This window comes from Heteronotia binoei, chromosome 12 (genome assembly GCF_032191835.1).
Source record: "Heteronotia binoei isolate CCM8104 ecotype False Entrance Well chromosome 12, APGP_CSIRO_Hbin_v1, whole genome shotgun sequence".
Lineage (NCBI taxonomy): Eukaryota > Metazoa > Chordata > Lepidosauria > Squamata > Gekkonidae > Heteronotia > Heteronotia binoei.
This window is the reverse complement of record NC_083234.1, coordinates 70,298,265-70,314,002: the sequence shown is the minus strand read 5'-3', so window position 1 is coordinate 70,314,002 and position 15,738 is coordinate 70,298,265. Positions and strand designations below refer to the sequence as shown.

Here is a 15,738-nt window from a genome sequence, read left to right as displayed (position 1 = left end):
AACAGTTGCAAAGAGGTCCCTTGGCCAACGGATCGGCCAACTGTCCTGCAGCCCAGACTGCTCTTGTGGCTTTCGCTGCAGCTCGGGATGCAGAGCTCAGTAACATAGCTCCAGATGGCACATCAGGGAGCCTCACTGCCAATGCCTGCTAACGTCTGCACAAACTATGTGTCAGAACACGAGAGTCCCCAATGCGACGCCCGTGGGCACCACAGTGCTGGCCAGCACTTTACCTGGGCCCTGCCAAGTGTTTTCAGAAAGTGGGTGGGGTCAGGTGGCACTCTGCCGCAGCACGGCTTCTGATTGGCTGTGCCAATTAAAAAAACATTGCTTTGGCAGTGACTGCCACAACAGTGTTGGTTTTATTCTGTCTCTCTTTCCTTTTCCCCCTCTTCTTCACTGCATTTGGACTTTCTCTGGGTTTAGTTAGAGTTCCCAAATCTGGGCTGGAAAATTCCTGGAGGTTTTGGGAACAGAGCCTGAGGAGTAGAGTTGCCAATAGACTGACCAGCTGTCCTGCAGCCCAACGTGCTCTTGTGGCTTTAGCTGCAGCTGGTGAGGGTGGGGAATCCCCTGAATTAATGGTCTTCTGACCCCTGAGCAGACATCCCTGTGTGAGGCTGGCAGCATGCTGACATCACTTCCAGAAGTGATGTCATCACATTGGGGGCGATGTTGTAGTTTTGGGGCAAAACTGTGGGCTTTTTTCATATTTTTGTATTTGTGTGTCTGTATCTGGAACTCATGTTTACCTCTGGTGACTGATCCCTATTGTGGGTGTAATGTACTGAGTGATGAGATGTGTTGAAGACAACATGCTTTATTAGCGAGTACATCACAAGGCAAGGCAACGCGGACCAGGTCCCGATTATATACATATCCCGGAATAACCCTCAGTCGGGCCAGGTCCAATCCTGGCCAGTTAAACTTTCCGCCACAGATCTTGATTGGCGGAGCGTATTTGCGGAGCTACATCCGGGGACCAGTGGACTTCCACTGGTCACCTCCGTAGCATCCGCTGTGTTGTAATTTCAGGACTGAAATGCAAGACACAACAGTGGGTCTGGAGGATATTCAGAGAGGTGGCTGAATAAAGCCTGCCCCTGCCCTCCTGATTACTGGTATCCCAAGGAGGTCTCCCATCCAAGTTCTTGCCAGAGTCAGCTCTGCTAAGCTTCTGAGATCTGATGAGATCAGGCTTGCCTGGGCTATCCAGGTCCAGAGTGGCAAAACTCTATGGTTTATAGTCATTTTTACCACAGATATTGCCCCAACACTGCCGATGTGACATGGCATAACTTCAGGAAGTGACATCAGCATGTTGCCAACACCCCCACCCACCCCTTGAACACCCCTCAAATCCCCTTGCTGGAAGGAGGAAGGCACCTGACAAGCCTTCTGAGGAAGGCGGGGGTTGGGTAGGAATGAGAGCTCAGCAGGGTATAATTCCATAGAGTCCACTCTCAAAGCCTGCCATTTCCCCCAGTGGAACTAGGGTTGCCAATCCCCAAGTGGGGGCAGGGGATTCCCAGTTTGGAGGCCCTCCCCCCGCTTCAGGGTCATCAGAAAGCGGGTTGGGGGAATGGAAATGTCTGCTGGGCACTCCATTATTCCCTATGGAGACCGATTCCCACAGGATATAATGGAGAATTGATCCATGGATGTCTGGGGCTCTAGAGGGGCTGTTTTTTTAGGTAGAGGCACCAAATTTGCAGCATAGCATCCAATGCTTCTCCTCAGAATATCCCGCATGTTTCAAAGTGATTGGACCAGGGGGTCCAATTCTGTGAGCCCCCCCAAAAGCACCCCTATCCTCCATTATTTCCTATGGAAGGAAGGCATTTTAAAGGAGCACGGTCCCTTCAAATGTGATTGTCAGAACTTCTTTTGGAGTTGAATTGTGCTTGTCACACCCTTGCTCCTGGCTCCACCCCCCAAAGTCTCCTGGCTCCACCCCCAAAGTCCCCAGATATTTCTTGAGTTGGACTTGGCAACCCTAAGGGGAACTGATCTCTGTCACCTGGAGATCAGTCATAATTCCAGGAGATCTCCAGGCCCCAACCTGGGGGCTGGCAAACTGTGGATCTACCTCCTGAGTCAGCCATTTTGCTGTTGGGGTTACCACTCTGTGTCAGAATTTCACAAGGTCCCACAGATTCAAGAAAGCTGGGGACCCCCATGTTAGAGGCACAAGAACATGGTCTGGTACAAAAAAGAAGTGGTATCCCAAATTCCAGCAGCAGCAAACCACCCCCCACTGCCCCTTTCAATCAAGGTGGAGAAAAAACTCTTTAGCTTCTCCTTAGGCTCATATGGGACACAGCACAGCAAAAAGAGTAGCCGGAAGGGGCACACCCCTTGAAGTGGCAGAGCGAAGCATACAGACGGCTTTTCATTTATTCCCTTCTACCTCCTTCTTCCCCTAAGGAGTTCAGGGCTGCATACGAGGATCTGCTTTCCTCCAGTTTTATCCTCACAACAAGGTGAGGTTGAAGGTCACCTGGTGAGCTTTGTGACAGTGTGGGAATTTGAAGCTGTGTCTTCCTAGTACTGGCCTGATTTTCTAACCACGACAGCGGGCTGGCTCTCGAGTGAAATATGGCTGGAGTTAATGCAGCAGCCATCTAGCGCTGTCTGAACAAGGAGACCTAGCTTCATTTAAGTGAACGGAGATTCTGCCTCTGAGCGGGGGCCATTTTGAAATGGCTTTACATTTGCTGTAAGTCGCCACCATTTAGAGATAGCGCTGCATTACAGGAACTTTCTGGGCTAGCAGTAAAAACAAGAAGGAATGACTTATGATGACACTGTCAAGCGTGTGTGTTAAGTGCCCTAAGGGAGCTTCTGATTTATGTAAAATAGCTTCTGAGTATGAACTAATGACCTCCCAAATGGACTGTCATTAACAGACCGTTTTCGCACTTACCTTACGCCGGAGCGACGTCCCTCTTCACCGCGCAGCGTCTGCGCGGGTTTCGCACTAATTGCTCCGCAGAACCCGGAAGAGCCGCAAAGTCCCGCGGCTTTTGCGTCGCAAATGTAAACTGGTTTTTGGCGGTTTACATTTGCGACGCAAAAGCTGCGGGACTTTGCGGCTCTTCCAGGTTCTGCGGAGCAATTAGTGCGAAATCCGCGCAGACGCTGCGCGCTGAAGAGGGACGTCGCTCCGGCGTAAGGTAAGTGCGAAAACGCCCTTACTCAGTAGACTGAAAATCCTGGCCTCCTTGGTTGAGTCAGACTATCCGGTTTTGGGTTCTTCTCTTTTCCTACTGTCTTAACTTTTCCTAGCGTTATTGCATATCCAGTAGAAAAGAGTCCCGTAGCACCTTGAAAACCAACAAAACTTGTGGCAAGGTACTAGGGTTGCCAAGTCCAATTCAAGGAATATCTGGGGCCTTTTGGGGCGGAGCCAGGAGACTTTTGAGGTGGAGCCAAGAGACATTGGGGTGGAGCCAGGAGCAAGGCTGTGACAAGCACAATTGAACCCCAAAGGGAGTTCTGGCCATCACATTTAAAGGGACCGCACACCTTTAAATGCCTTCCCTCCATTAGAAATAATGAAGGATAGGGGCACCTAATTTTGGCGCTCATAGAATTGGACCCCCTGGTCCAATTCTTTTAAAACTTGGAGGGTGTTTTGACAAGAGGCACGGGATGCTATGCTGCAAGTTTGGTGCCTCTACCTCAAAAAACAAGACCCCCCGAGCTCCAGATACTCGCAGATCAATTATCCATTATACCCTGTGGGAATCGGTCTCCAATGGAGTGCCCAGCAAACATTTCCCTCCCCCCTGCTTTCTGATGACCCTGAAGTGGGGGGAGGGCCTCCAAACTGGGGGATCCCCTGCCCCCACCTGGGGATTGGCAGCCCTACATGGTACGAGCATTTGTGAGTTACTGCTCACCTCTTCACGAAAGTTCTTCTCCTGCCACACATTTTGTTAGTCTTTAAGGTCCTGCTGGATTCTTGCTCTTTTCTACTGCTAAAGACATGTCTACCCACCTCATCTTTTCTAGTGACTCTTGTTTTCAACTAATGTGACCAAAGCACAACAGCCAAAGTTGAGTCATTTTCACTTCTAGGCCTAATTTGATCTAGAATCCACTTCATCATTTTGGCAGTCCATGGTATCCATAAAACTCTCCTCCTATCCCATTTATTGATGCAGAATCTTTGGTGGGCTACGGACCTTATCATCCAATCTGTGAAAACGAATTCAAAGCGGAAATGTACACAGAGGAGGAATAATTGTAATAAGGGAATTGCAGAAGTCATGAAAAGCACGAGGCATCACTTGTGGTGTTTAGAGTTAGGATGCAAGAATATACCAGATAAGCGCACTCGTGAATGCTCCCTCACAATAGCAGAAACTGATGATAGCGGTCAGCTTGCGCAACTTGAATATCTGTAGTGGCTAAGAACAGTTTCTGGTCTGTTGAAACCCTGGTTAACACAATCAAGCCGGCTGATAAATGCTAATCCAGCAGTTTAACAAAGTAGGAGTCCCCTAGCACCTTTAAGACCAACAAAGTTTTATTGAGAATGTAAGCTTTCGTATGCTTGCGTGCTCCATCAGACAAAGGAATGGGGTACAGTTAGGGTTGCCAATCCCCAGGTGGGAGCAGGGGATCCCCCGGTTTGGAGACCCTCCCCCCGCTTCGGGGTCATCAGAAAGTGGGGGGAGGGGAGGGAAATGTCTGCTGGGAACTCTATTATTCCCTATGGAGATTTATTCCCATAGAAAATCATGGAGAATTGATCTGCAGGTATCTGGGGCTTTGGGGGGGCTGTTTTTTGGGGTAGAGGCACCAAATTTTCAGTATAACATTTATTGCCTCTCTCCAAAATACCCCCCAAGTTTCAAAAAGATTGGACCAGGGGGTCCAATTCTATGAGCCCCAAAAGAAGGTGCCCCCATCCTTCATTATTTCCTATGGAAGGAAGGAATTGAAAAGGTGTGCCATCCCTTTAAATGTGATGGCCAGAATTGCCTTTGGAGTTCAATTATGCTTGTCACAGCCTTGATCTTTGCTCCACCCCCAAAGTCTCCTGGCTCCACCCCAAAGTCCCCAGATATTTCTTGAATTGGACTTGGCAACCCTAGGTACATTGAGCAGAGCTACTTATAGCTGGTGGGCAGTGGTTAAGAATGCCTTCCTGTGGTGGCCGGGGGGGCCCCGCATCGCTAGCTTGAGGTGGCATTTTATCCCTATAAAAATCCTCCAAGGTCAGCGAGAGGGAGGGGAATCAACTGGCCCCAAGACAGAACAGGCGCAGCCAGCTGCGTCAGCCCACACAAAGCCAACCGCAACGTCCGCGTCACACTTTTATCACACCCAACCAAAATGACAAAAAATCTGTCGCAATGTTTTGATTGACACGGATGTTGTGTCTTCTTTTGGCTCGAAGTCATCCCCAAGTCGTAGGCTGAGTACGAATTTGAACCAGGGCCTCCCTGAGCCCTCTAAGCACTGTGCCGCCCTGGCTCTCTCGGAACCTGCCTGGGGCGTGCTCGTTGGCTAGAGGCCACGGCTGAAAGGGAGGAATGAAACAGCTGTGGTTTCTCCCACTGGATTCCACCCCCTCCTGTCATGCGGCATGACTGGACTTGAGCTAGATGCTACATCTAGGCAGCTGAAAGGACACAAGGAACCATGGCTGCATCATCTTCCAGCTTACGAGTTCACTTCACAGGGTCATTGCCTGTTGGCCGTCCCTAGCCCAAGAGACTCCCACCTTGCCTCAACTAGGGACAGGGCTTTTTCAGTCCTGGCCCCGACCTGGTGGAATCAGCTCCCTACAGAGATCCGGGCCCTTCCTGGCTTATTAGCCTTCCGTAGGGCCTGTAAAATGGAGCTATTCTGCCAGGCTTTTAGTTGAGGCTGCGGGCGTCTATTCTTGATCTGGTTGGCCTCCCCTGCCAGTGCTGTCACCTGTGCTATAAACAATATCTGCCATCGCTATGGGATATCATGATGTGTGAGAGGGCCAGGGTGGGCAATATGCGATTATGGTTTATTTTCTGAGTGCTGTTGAGTTGTCTGTTTATAAAATGTTTTTATTGTATTTTATTGTTTTATCGTATGTTGTACTCTGCCCTGAGCCCAACGGGGAATGGACGGGATAGAAATAGACTAAAACAAATAAGTAAATAAAAAAAAAACAGGTGTCACTGGGGGGATATGTGTGTGGGGAGAGGTTGTCCGACTTCCTGGACTCAGGCTGGGTGGAGGGCGAGGGTGACAGCTTCAGGATGCGATTTAAGGTCTGGGTGCAGCACTTCAGATGACAGCAGGGAGGTTGTCAAGAAGAAGAAGAAGAACTGCAGATTTATACCCTTCTCTCTGAATCGGAGACACAGAGTGGCTTGCAATCCCCTATATCTTCTCCCCCCACACCAGACACCCTGTGAGGTGGGTGAGGCTGAGAGGACTTTCACAGCAGCTGCCCTTTCAAAGACAACTCCTACGAGAACTATGGCTGACGCAAGGTCATTCCAGCAGATGCAAGTGGAGGAGTGGGGAATCAGACCCGGTTCTCCCAGATAAGAGTCCACGCCCTTAACCACTACACCAAACTGGCTCTCAACACCTGGTACTCCTGTCGGGCACTGCTCAAGCCTTCTTTTCTCTCTCTCTGTACCTCTCTCTCTTTTGGCAGCGAGCTCTTCCTCCCTGGTGCTTGGGCGTCACTTCCCTTAAATTTTCGTCCTTACATCCCCTGTCCCCTTCCTCCACCAACCCCCAAACTAGGGTTGCCAAGTCCAATTCAAGAAATATCTGGGGACTTTGGGGGTGGAGCCAGGAGACTTTGGGGGTGGAGCCAGGAGCAAGGGTGTGACAAGCATAATTGAACTTCAAAGGGAGTTCTGGCCATCACATTTCAAGGGACTGCACACCTTTTCAATGCCTTCCTTTCATAGGATATAATGGATAGGGTCACATTCTTTAGGGGCTCATAGAATTAGACCCCCCTGGTCCAATCTTTTTGAAACTTAGGGAGTATTTTGGAGAGAGCCACTGGATGCTATGTTGAAAATTTGATGCCTCTACCTCAAAAAACAGGGCCCGCAGAGCCCCAGATACCCGCAGATCAATTCTCCATTATTTCCTATGGGAATAAGTCTCCATAGGGAATCATGAGTACCCAGCAGGCATTTCCCTCCCCCACCCTGCTTTCTGATGACCCTGAAGTGGGGGGAGGGTCTCCAAACAGGGGGATCCCCTGCCTCCACCTGAGGATTGGCAACCCTACCCCAAACTGTTTAACAGCAGAAAGTCCCAAACTGGACGGGTGTTTCAGAACATCAGAGAACAGCCACGAAGCCCCTGGCGGACTAGCCAGCTCTGGGAGTTTAATTGGAAAAGCCACCCTATTTTCTTGAGGCGGGGCCAGGATACCAGGTAGGACATCCTTGTAGCAGGAAGGTACAGTGGTTGACTTGACAGCTTGGTGGTTGCAGGTAGGAGACTCTCTCCTAGCTGGAAGGGGTTGGGTCGAGTCTGGAGGGTGAGCCAAAGGTGCGGCATCCAGACAGAGGTATTTGTGAGTTTCTTGCATTGTACAGGGGGTTGGACTAGATGGCCCTGGGGGCCCCTTCCAACTCTATGATTCCACACTCCAGGGGAATTTCTGGGCGGCAGCCTGGCAACACTTCCAGCCAGAGCTTTTTTTGCAGCAGGAACTCCTTTGCATATTAGGCCACACCCCTCTTAGGTAGCCAATCCTCCAATTACAGGACTCTTCGTTCAGGGCCTACTATAAGCTCCAGGAGAACTGGCTACATCAGGGGTGCGTGGCTTAATATACAAAGGAGTTCCTGCTACAAAAAAATCCCTGCTTCCAGTTTACGTGCTTCCTGTTCCAGCTTACCTGTTCCACCAGCTACCGGGGCAGGGGGGGGGAGGGTAGATCTAGGATATAATCGCTGACTCTGGTTTGGGAAACTGGGAGTGGCGCTTTGGGAGAGGAGGGATCTAAGTGGGGTAGAATGCCATAAAGTGGGGTAGGATGCCGTCATCCTTCAAAGCAGCCTTTTGCTCCAGGGGAACTCAGCTCTGTTGTCCAGAAATCAGATGTAATCCTGGGAGATCTCCAGGCCCCACCTGGAGGATGGGAACCCTATCTGAGCACCTTCCTTTCTCTGGATTACTGTCATTGCCCGTGTGCAGAAAACGAAGTCTTAAATTCACGCTCGCTGCTTACACTTCGCTTAGGAATAAATCCGATTGGGCTCAGCTGGAATCGCTTGCCAGTTAATCTGCTCAAGATCCGGGACGACCCTGCCACTAGGCAAACTAGGCGATCGCCTAGGGCGCTAGCCTGCTGGGGTCACCAAATTTGGCAACCCCCCATGTGACTCGGTGAAGTTATCAGTGCAGGGGAGGGGGCGCCAGAAGTTAGCTTTGCCTACGGTGCCAGATAATCTAGGGCTTTCCAAGGTGACAGCCCTTTAACCCTGGCCACACGAAGGTCTGACTCTCGCTGACCCTCAGGGTCGCCTACAATAGAATTCATCCCGCTTTTGTGCTGTTGCTGTTCCCTGCAACTTCTGGAACCCCAGGCTGATCAAGCCACGCCCCTAACTCAGGGGTGGCCAAACTGTGGCTCTTTTACACATACCACGTGGCTCTCAAAGCCCCCATCGCCCTGCTGGCTGGTTTGGAGAAGGCATTTGTCTCTTTAAATCACTTCTCCAAGGCAAGTCAGCTGGTGGCTTAGAGAATGCATTTAAAGTTGCTTTCTTTCCACCCCTTCTGCCCTCCTCCCTCCCCCATCTATTTATTTTCCTTCCTTCCCTCCCTCAAACATCAGAGGTTTATTCTCTGTGGCTGTTATGTTAAGCAAGTTTGGCTACCCCTGCCCTAACTCAACCCCCTTGCCTGGATGGACGCCACCTTCCGTGACCTTGCGTGAGGTGAAACAGCCGCCCTTCCAGAAAAAGCAGAGCGGAAGATTTATGAAGTCTCAGATCTCTCAAAAGTATCTTTCATTTTTAGAAAATCCTCTTCTGCAACATTTCTGTGTTTTCCAAGCAGGTTTTTCCACCCCTCATGAGTTGACACCAAAGTTTAATCTACTGATTACGTAACGTTGAAAGGCAGCTGAGCAGAGGGGGGTTGGAAACCTGCCTATTGCATCATTGAAGTCGACCAGATTTCATGAGGCGGCTGTTGGGGGGACTAGAGTTGCCAGGTCCAACTCGGGAAATATCTGTGGGGGGCTTTGGGGGTGGAGCCAGGAGACTTGGGGGGGGGTGGAGCCAGGAGCAAGGGTGTGACAAGCAAGGTTGAACTCTGAAGGGAGTTTTGGCCATTACATTTAAAGGGACTGCACACCTTTTAAATGCCTTCCCTCCGTTGGATATTATGAAGGATAGAGGCACCATCTTTTGGGGCTCACAGAATTGGACCCCCTGGTCCACTCTTTTTGGAACTTGGAGGGTCTTTTGGGGAGAGGCACCGGATGCTATGCTGAAAATCGGGTGCCTCTACCTCAAAAACAGCCCTCCCCAGACCCTCTGATACCCTTGGATAGATTCTCCATTATACCCTATGGGGATTGGTCTCCATAGGGAATAATGGAGTGCCCAGTGGACATTTCCCCCCCCCCCTGCCTTCTGATAACCCTGAAGTGGGGGAAGGGCCTCCAAACTAGAATATCCCCTGCCCCCACCTGGGGATTGGCAACCCTACTGGGGATGCAAAACAAAAAAGGCAGACATATGAACATATGAAGCTGCCTTCTACTGAATCATACCCTCAGTCCATCAAAGTCAGTATTGTCTACTCAGACTGGCATAGGGTTGCCAATCCCCAGGTGGGGGCAGGGGATCCCCCGGTTTGGAGGCCCTCCCCCCCGCTTCAGGGTCATCAGAAAGCGGGGGGGGGGGGGGAGGGAAGGGAAATGTCTGCTGGGAACTCTGTTATTCCCTATGGAGATTTATTCCCATAGAAAATAATGGGGAATTTATCTGCGGGTATCTGGGGCTGTGGGGGCGCTGTTTTTTGAGGTAGAGGCACCAAATTTTCAGTACAGCATCTAGTGCCTCTCCCCAAAATACCCTCTAAATTTCAAAACGATTGGACCAGGGGGTCCAATTCTATGAGCCCCAAAAGAAGGTGTCCTTATCCTTCATTATTACCTATGGAAGGAAGGAATTGAAAAAGGTGTGCTGTCCCTTTAAATGTGATGGCCAGAACTCCCTTGGAGTTCAATTATGCTTGTCACACCCTTGTTCCTGGCTCCAAATTAGAAAAAAAAGTTTGTTATATATTGTCACCGTGGCTAGAATTCTATATGCCAGGTACTGGAAGGTTGCAAAAATCCCAGAAAGGGATGAGTTTGTGCAAAAGCTATTAGAGACAGTAGAACTAGATATACTAACAATGAAATTAAGAGGACAGTCTTACTCGGCTTGTAAAAAGATTTGGAACCCTCTGTATCTATGGATAAAAAGTGTGGGAATTGAAATGAGGAATCTGAATTTATGTTTTGGTAACTCCCCTTAAGCTCTTGGTGGTGGGGGGTGGGAATGGTGTTGGGGGTGTTTGAATGTACTATATTGCTGTAACAATTTGTTTTTGCAAGTATTTTGTACTGCAAGCAAGCTTCAATAAATTGTTTTATTGTTGAAAAAAAAAATAAACTGGCTATAAAAAAAAGAAGTCTGCTGTGAAAACATTGTGAAAGCAACGTCACCCCAGAGTCGGAAACAACTGGTGCTTGCACGGGGGGCTACCTTTACCTTTTAAGAGCTGAGATCCCTGGTGCATAATCTCATCTCTGCCATGAAAGCCACTGGCCTTACGGAAGCCCGCTCTTTCAAATTGTCCCCGTCTCCAATATAACACTGGCCTACCTTGCAAGATTGTCTTAAAGTCTGCAGAAACGAGGCACCACATTTGAACTCTCACATGCATCATATCGAAGTTAATTATTACTCCCCATTCACTGTCAGCATAGATCAGGATCTTTCTGCTACTTCCACAAAAAAATCTCAGCTTTGTATAACGCATTCAGTAAACCAGTCACTTCCAACCCCTTCACTGGTAATCTCAACAAGATCTCTTTTTTATTACTTTTTTTTTTTTTTTAAGCCAGGCACTGGTGACGTGAACAGCAAAGCGTATTCAGCAATTCAGGGGTCCTCCATAAGAATGAGTTGGACAGGGGCGGGACACCAACTGTTGAATGTCTGTCTGTCAGTCAGCAGACAAGATCCCGGCCAGGAAGCCAAGGGGAGAGACCGAATCAAGCCGTTTCTGCACGCGAGGATCTGTTACTCCTCTGCAAGCAGAAGAGCAAGCAGATGTCCACCTGCACTGCAAAATGGAGTTTTGTGGTATCTGAAGGGCTAGTACAGGGGTGGCCAAACTGTGGCTCAAGAGCAACATGTGGCGGTTTCACACATACTGTGCGGCTCTCGAAGCCCCCACAGCCCCATCAGCCAGCTTGGAGAAGGCATTTGTCTCTTTAAATCACTTCCCCAAGCCAAGCCAGCCAGTGGCTTGGAGCAGTGGCCCCCAACCTTTTTGGCACCAGGGACCGGTTTCATGGAAGACTTTCTTTCCACGGATCAGTGGGAGAAGCGGCGCTGGGGTTTTTGCCACCCAGGCTGCCCCCCTGCCCACACCACATCCCTGCCTCCCCGGGGGAGGGAGGTCTTTAAGTGGGGGGGAGACTGGGGCTGTTTCTGCCTCCCCCTCCCATTTAAAGACCACTGCCAATCAGCTGATTGGTGGAGGTCTATAAATGAGGGGTAGGTTAAGGTCACAGCAGTGCTGCCCCTTCTGGTGGCCTGGGACCGGGCAGACGAAAGAGGTGGTGTGGCTTCCCTCCAAGGCTGTGCCACCTCTTTAGTGTGGGGCTGCTCTGCCTTACTCCACAGCCCGGTTGCTAGTAGGCCATGGACCGGTACCTGTCCATGACCCAGTGGTTGGGGACCCCTGGCTTGGAGAATGCATTTAAAGTTAAAGTTGCTTTCTTTCCACCTCTCCCTCTCTCCTCCCATCTATTTTCCTTCCTTCCTTCCTTCCTGCTCTCAAACATCTGACATTCATGTCTTGAGGCTCTCAAATATCTGACGATTATTCTATGTGGCTCTTACGTTAAATACGTTTGGCCACCCCTGGGCTAGCAGATTTGTTGCTGGAGGACTGTTAGTGGATCTGAGCCCACTTCTTTGGATGCATGAAGTTGGCAGATATAAATGCACATCCACACTTGTACTAACGCACTCAGGGCTAAGGGTGGGGGGACCAACAAACAGAGGCGGGACACAGAGGCAAGACAATGCAAGAGATTGCAGCCCGCGCCCTCGGGAGTGGTCACTCTTTAGGCCCTTTAGCCCCCCCTCTCTGTTCTGATTCAGCCAGTGACCTGATCCTCCAACTCTGCACAACTTCCCCCACCCCTGACACACCTTAGGGATGGTCCCCAGAGAGCAAAGCAAAGGTTAAATTCCATGAAAGCCCTGTTGAACTCCTGCCCGTACCCCTGATACCTTAAAATCCTTTCCCCATCATGTGGCATTTTCCCCCTTCCTTCCTTCCTTCCTTCCTTCCTTCCTTCCTTCCTTCCTTCCTTCCTTCCTTCCTTCCTTCCTTCCTTCCTTCCTTCCTTCCTTCCCTCCCATCACTTCTAAAAGCCCGCTTTTCCCCAAAGACACTCAGTTGCAGTTTCCAGCTGGGCAGAAACCTAAGTACATCTCCCGACTAGTGTTCCCTCTATGCTGAGTTAGCGTGAGCTAGCTCACAGTTTTTTAGCCTCCAGCTCACACATTTTTGTCTCAGCTCAGGAAAAACGGCCCCAGAGCACACTCATTTATGCAGTAGCTCACAACTTTAATGCCAGCAGCGCACAACTTTAATGCTAGTAGCTCACAAAAGTAGAATTTTTGCTCACACGACTCCACAGCTTCAAGGGAACATCGCTCACTGCACTTGTGTCTGTCCTCCCCTGTCCTCACTTCCCTTTCTAAACCTCCAGGGCAGAGACTCAGTTTATCCAGCACGATCTTTGTCGTGATCTACTGTGGTGTAGTAGTTGGACTGGGACCGCAGTGACCTGGGTTCAAATTCCAGCTGTGACACAGAAACTCACTAGGCGACCTTGGGCCAAACATACATTCCCCATGTAACCTACCTCGCTGGGTTGTAGTGTGGGTAAAGTGAAAGGGGGCTGAGAGAAGCCCACAGCCCCAAACTCCTCGGAAGAGGGTGGGATTAAAAAATATACCAGATATATGTCAGTCTGTAGCCCACCGTGCACAATAGAAATCATGGCCTTTCCAGGGTAACCAGCTGGCCAAGAAGAAAGAACCATCACCTGAGGTGCCGTACTTACACACCGAAGTTAGAAGATGAAGAAGATATTGGATTTATATCCCACCCAATACTCTGGATCTCAGAGCGGTCACAGTCTCCTTTACCTCCCCCCCCCCCCAACAGACACCCTGTGAGGTAGGTGGAACTGAGAGAGCAATTACAGCAGCTGCCCTTTCAAGGACAACTCCTCCGAGAGACTGACCCAAGGCTATTCCAGCAGCTGCAAGCGGAGGAGTGGGGAATCAAACCCAGTTCTCCCAGATAAGAGTCTGTGCACTTAACCACTACACCAAACTGGCACTACACCAAACTGGCTCTAGCAGATGACGTTTTTAGAGCAGGGACTCTGTCTTCGGATCTGCTTGCTCCTGGCCAGCGGGCAGTTAAAGCCCCAGGGGCAGTTTCCAAAGACGACAAGGCTAACCACAGTCCAGCAAATATAAATAGCCGAGGCAAGACTCGCACGCACCTTGTTGATCTCCTCCAGCCTCCCCTCCTGCTTGGCTTTCAGTAATCCGTAGGCTTTCCCCCCTGCGTGAAGAGGGAAAAGAAGAAGAGAGTAAGAAACAAACCGAAAAGAGGATTACTTTACGCTCTGCACATCTCTTAAGCGTGCCGAGGTGCGAGTGGAGCCTGGCACGGTCTCATGTCCAGGGATACTGACCTTGATAGGTATTGTTGAGCATCAGGGACATGTTAGGGACCCAGGCGGTGTGGCCAGAGGGGTTGCAGAGCCTTCTCCCCTGGCTAGGAGTGATCTTCTTTGCTGCCTGAAGTGGTGGAGAGAGTGCAACAGGCGCTGGAGTACTAGCTCACGCTCTCTGCCCAGCCCCGGCACTGTTGAATGAAGCCATTCATGAAGTGGGACTTGTAGGCGACCGAGTGCCTCACACTTCCCTCTGCTGGAAGAGAATGCAGCCAGTCAGAAACCCGGCCGGGGCCTCAACCTGTTCCAAGCACTGACACAGTTAACCCCTTCCTGGTGGGAGCTCAAGGGGCAGGCTGGGATTAGCAGGGCCAACTCCCTCCCTCGGCTGTGTGGAGTTTGAGAGCAACTGGTGACGCTTTGCACCGTGTGGGGACTGTGAGAATTAGCGCCTGCATAGGGGGCTGCTGTGAAAGGCTTAGTTAGCAGAGCTTGGTTGAAAAGCTGGCCACTCTAGGAGGGATGCCAACTCTGGCTTATGGAATTCCTGGAGATTTGGGGAAGGCAGAGCTTGAGGAAACGAGGGAGTGCAGTGGGGATAGCAGACCACAGAATCCAGGCTCAGAAGCTGCCGTTTTCTCCAGGGGACCTGACCTTTGTCGTCTGGAGATCAGTTGGAATTCTGGGAGATCTCCAGGCGGCACCTGGAGGTTGAGCAAAACGTGAGGAGGCTGTGAAACAATATACTTGGCAAACCAACAATCAGGGTTTTTTTTGAGCAGGAATGCACAGGAACGCAGTTCCGGCTGGCTTGGTGCGAGGGGGTGTGGCCTAATAAGCAGGTGAGGTCCTGCTGAGCTTTTTCTACAAAAAAGCCCTGAGTGAAACACAGTTGATGTAAAGGGGTGTGGCCTAATATGCAAATAAGTTCCTGCTGGGCATTTTCTGCAAAGAAAGCCCTGCAAACAATAATTACAACTAGCATATCGCAGCTTAATATAAGAATTACACACTCTCCATAAACATTATATCCGTGCTTGACTTTACTCTGCAGTGCATTTAGTGTTTCAGTTCACGCCATTTAAAGGGAAAGCACCGCAACCGACTTTTTAACAATTACTTCTAAGAAGAACTTTGCCAGGTTTAAACAGCAAATACTTTTGTGCACAACATGCAAGGTTTGCATTACACTGGACCTACAAAGGCAACAGTTCTTGGATTAAATGTAGGCTTAGAAGAAAGAACTAAACGTTGTTTTTCTGTTGATGATCCATGTGTATAAATTCAGTGACGTGGTAACACGCTTCCTAGGTTTCTATCTTCACGTGTTTCGAACATCTTCTTCTTTGACCATGTGGTTGTGTCTCTGGAATGACATTGATAACAACCAACATTTAAATGAAACAATCCATTCATATTACATGTCATAAAAGGTTGCAATGTATACATGTTACTCACCCAAAGCTCACAGCATTATAAGGAAGTTGGCAGCCTTGATGGGCTCATGCTGCAGGTTGGTTGGTAACCTGAACGGAAGCCAGCAGCATTAGACGGTGTTGAAATGCAGCTGCCCAAGCCAGTTTTCAATAGAGCTTACTCAGAACCAACTCCTACAGAATCCAGCTGCACGGCCTGATCCTACCTCTGCTTTCCCAGAAACAAATCCCACTGCTTTCAGCATACCTTCTGCTCAAGCCAGCGGCTTGACGTTCTCAGTGTGCTCAATATGAAACAAATTGACCTGACCCTAGCAAAACTCACAG

At 49.9% G+C, this 15,738-nt stretch overlaps 1 protein-coding gene across 1 annotated transcript in view; it reads right to left on the bottom strand.

Annotated features, from left to right (window-relative positions):
• The window catches only part of AIF1L (allograft inflammatory factor 1 like), a 50,273-nt gene extending 36,051 nt beyond the window's left edge, over nucleotides 1–14,222 (bottom strand). Inside the window, exons 1-2 of the mRNA XM_060250778.1 lie at nucleotides 13,994–14,222; nucleotides 13,799–13,860 (exon numbers count right to left, since the gene is read on the bottom strand). Of these exons, the coding sequence (XP_060106761.1) occupies nucleotides 13,799–13,860; nucleotides 13,994–14,024 (93 nt within the window). The 5' untranslated portion in view covers nucleotides 14,025–14,222. The remainder of the gene's footprint in view (nucleotides 1–13,798; nucleotides 13,861–13,993) is intronic.
• Between the last annotated feature and the right edge of the window lie 1,516 nt (nucleotides 14,223–15,738).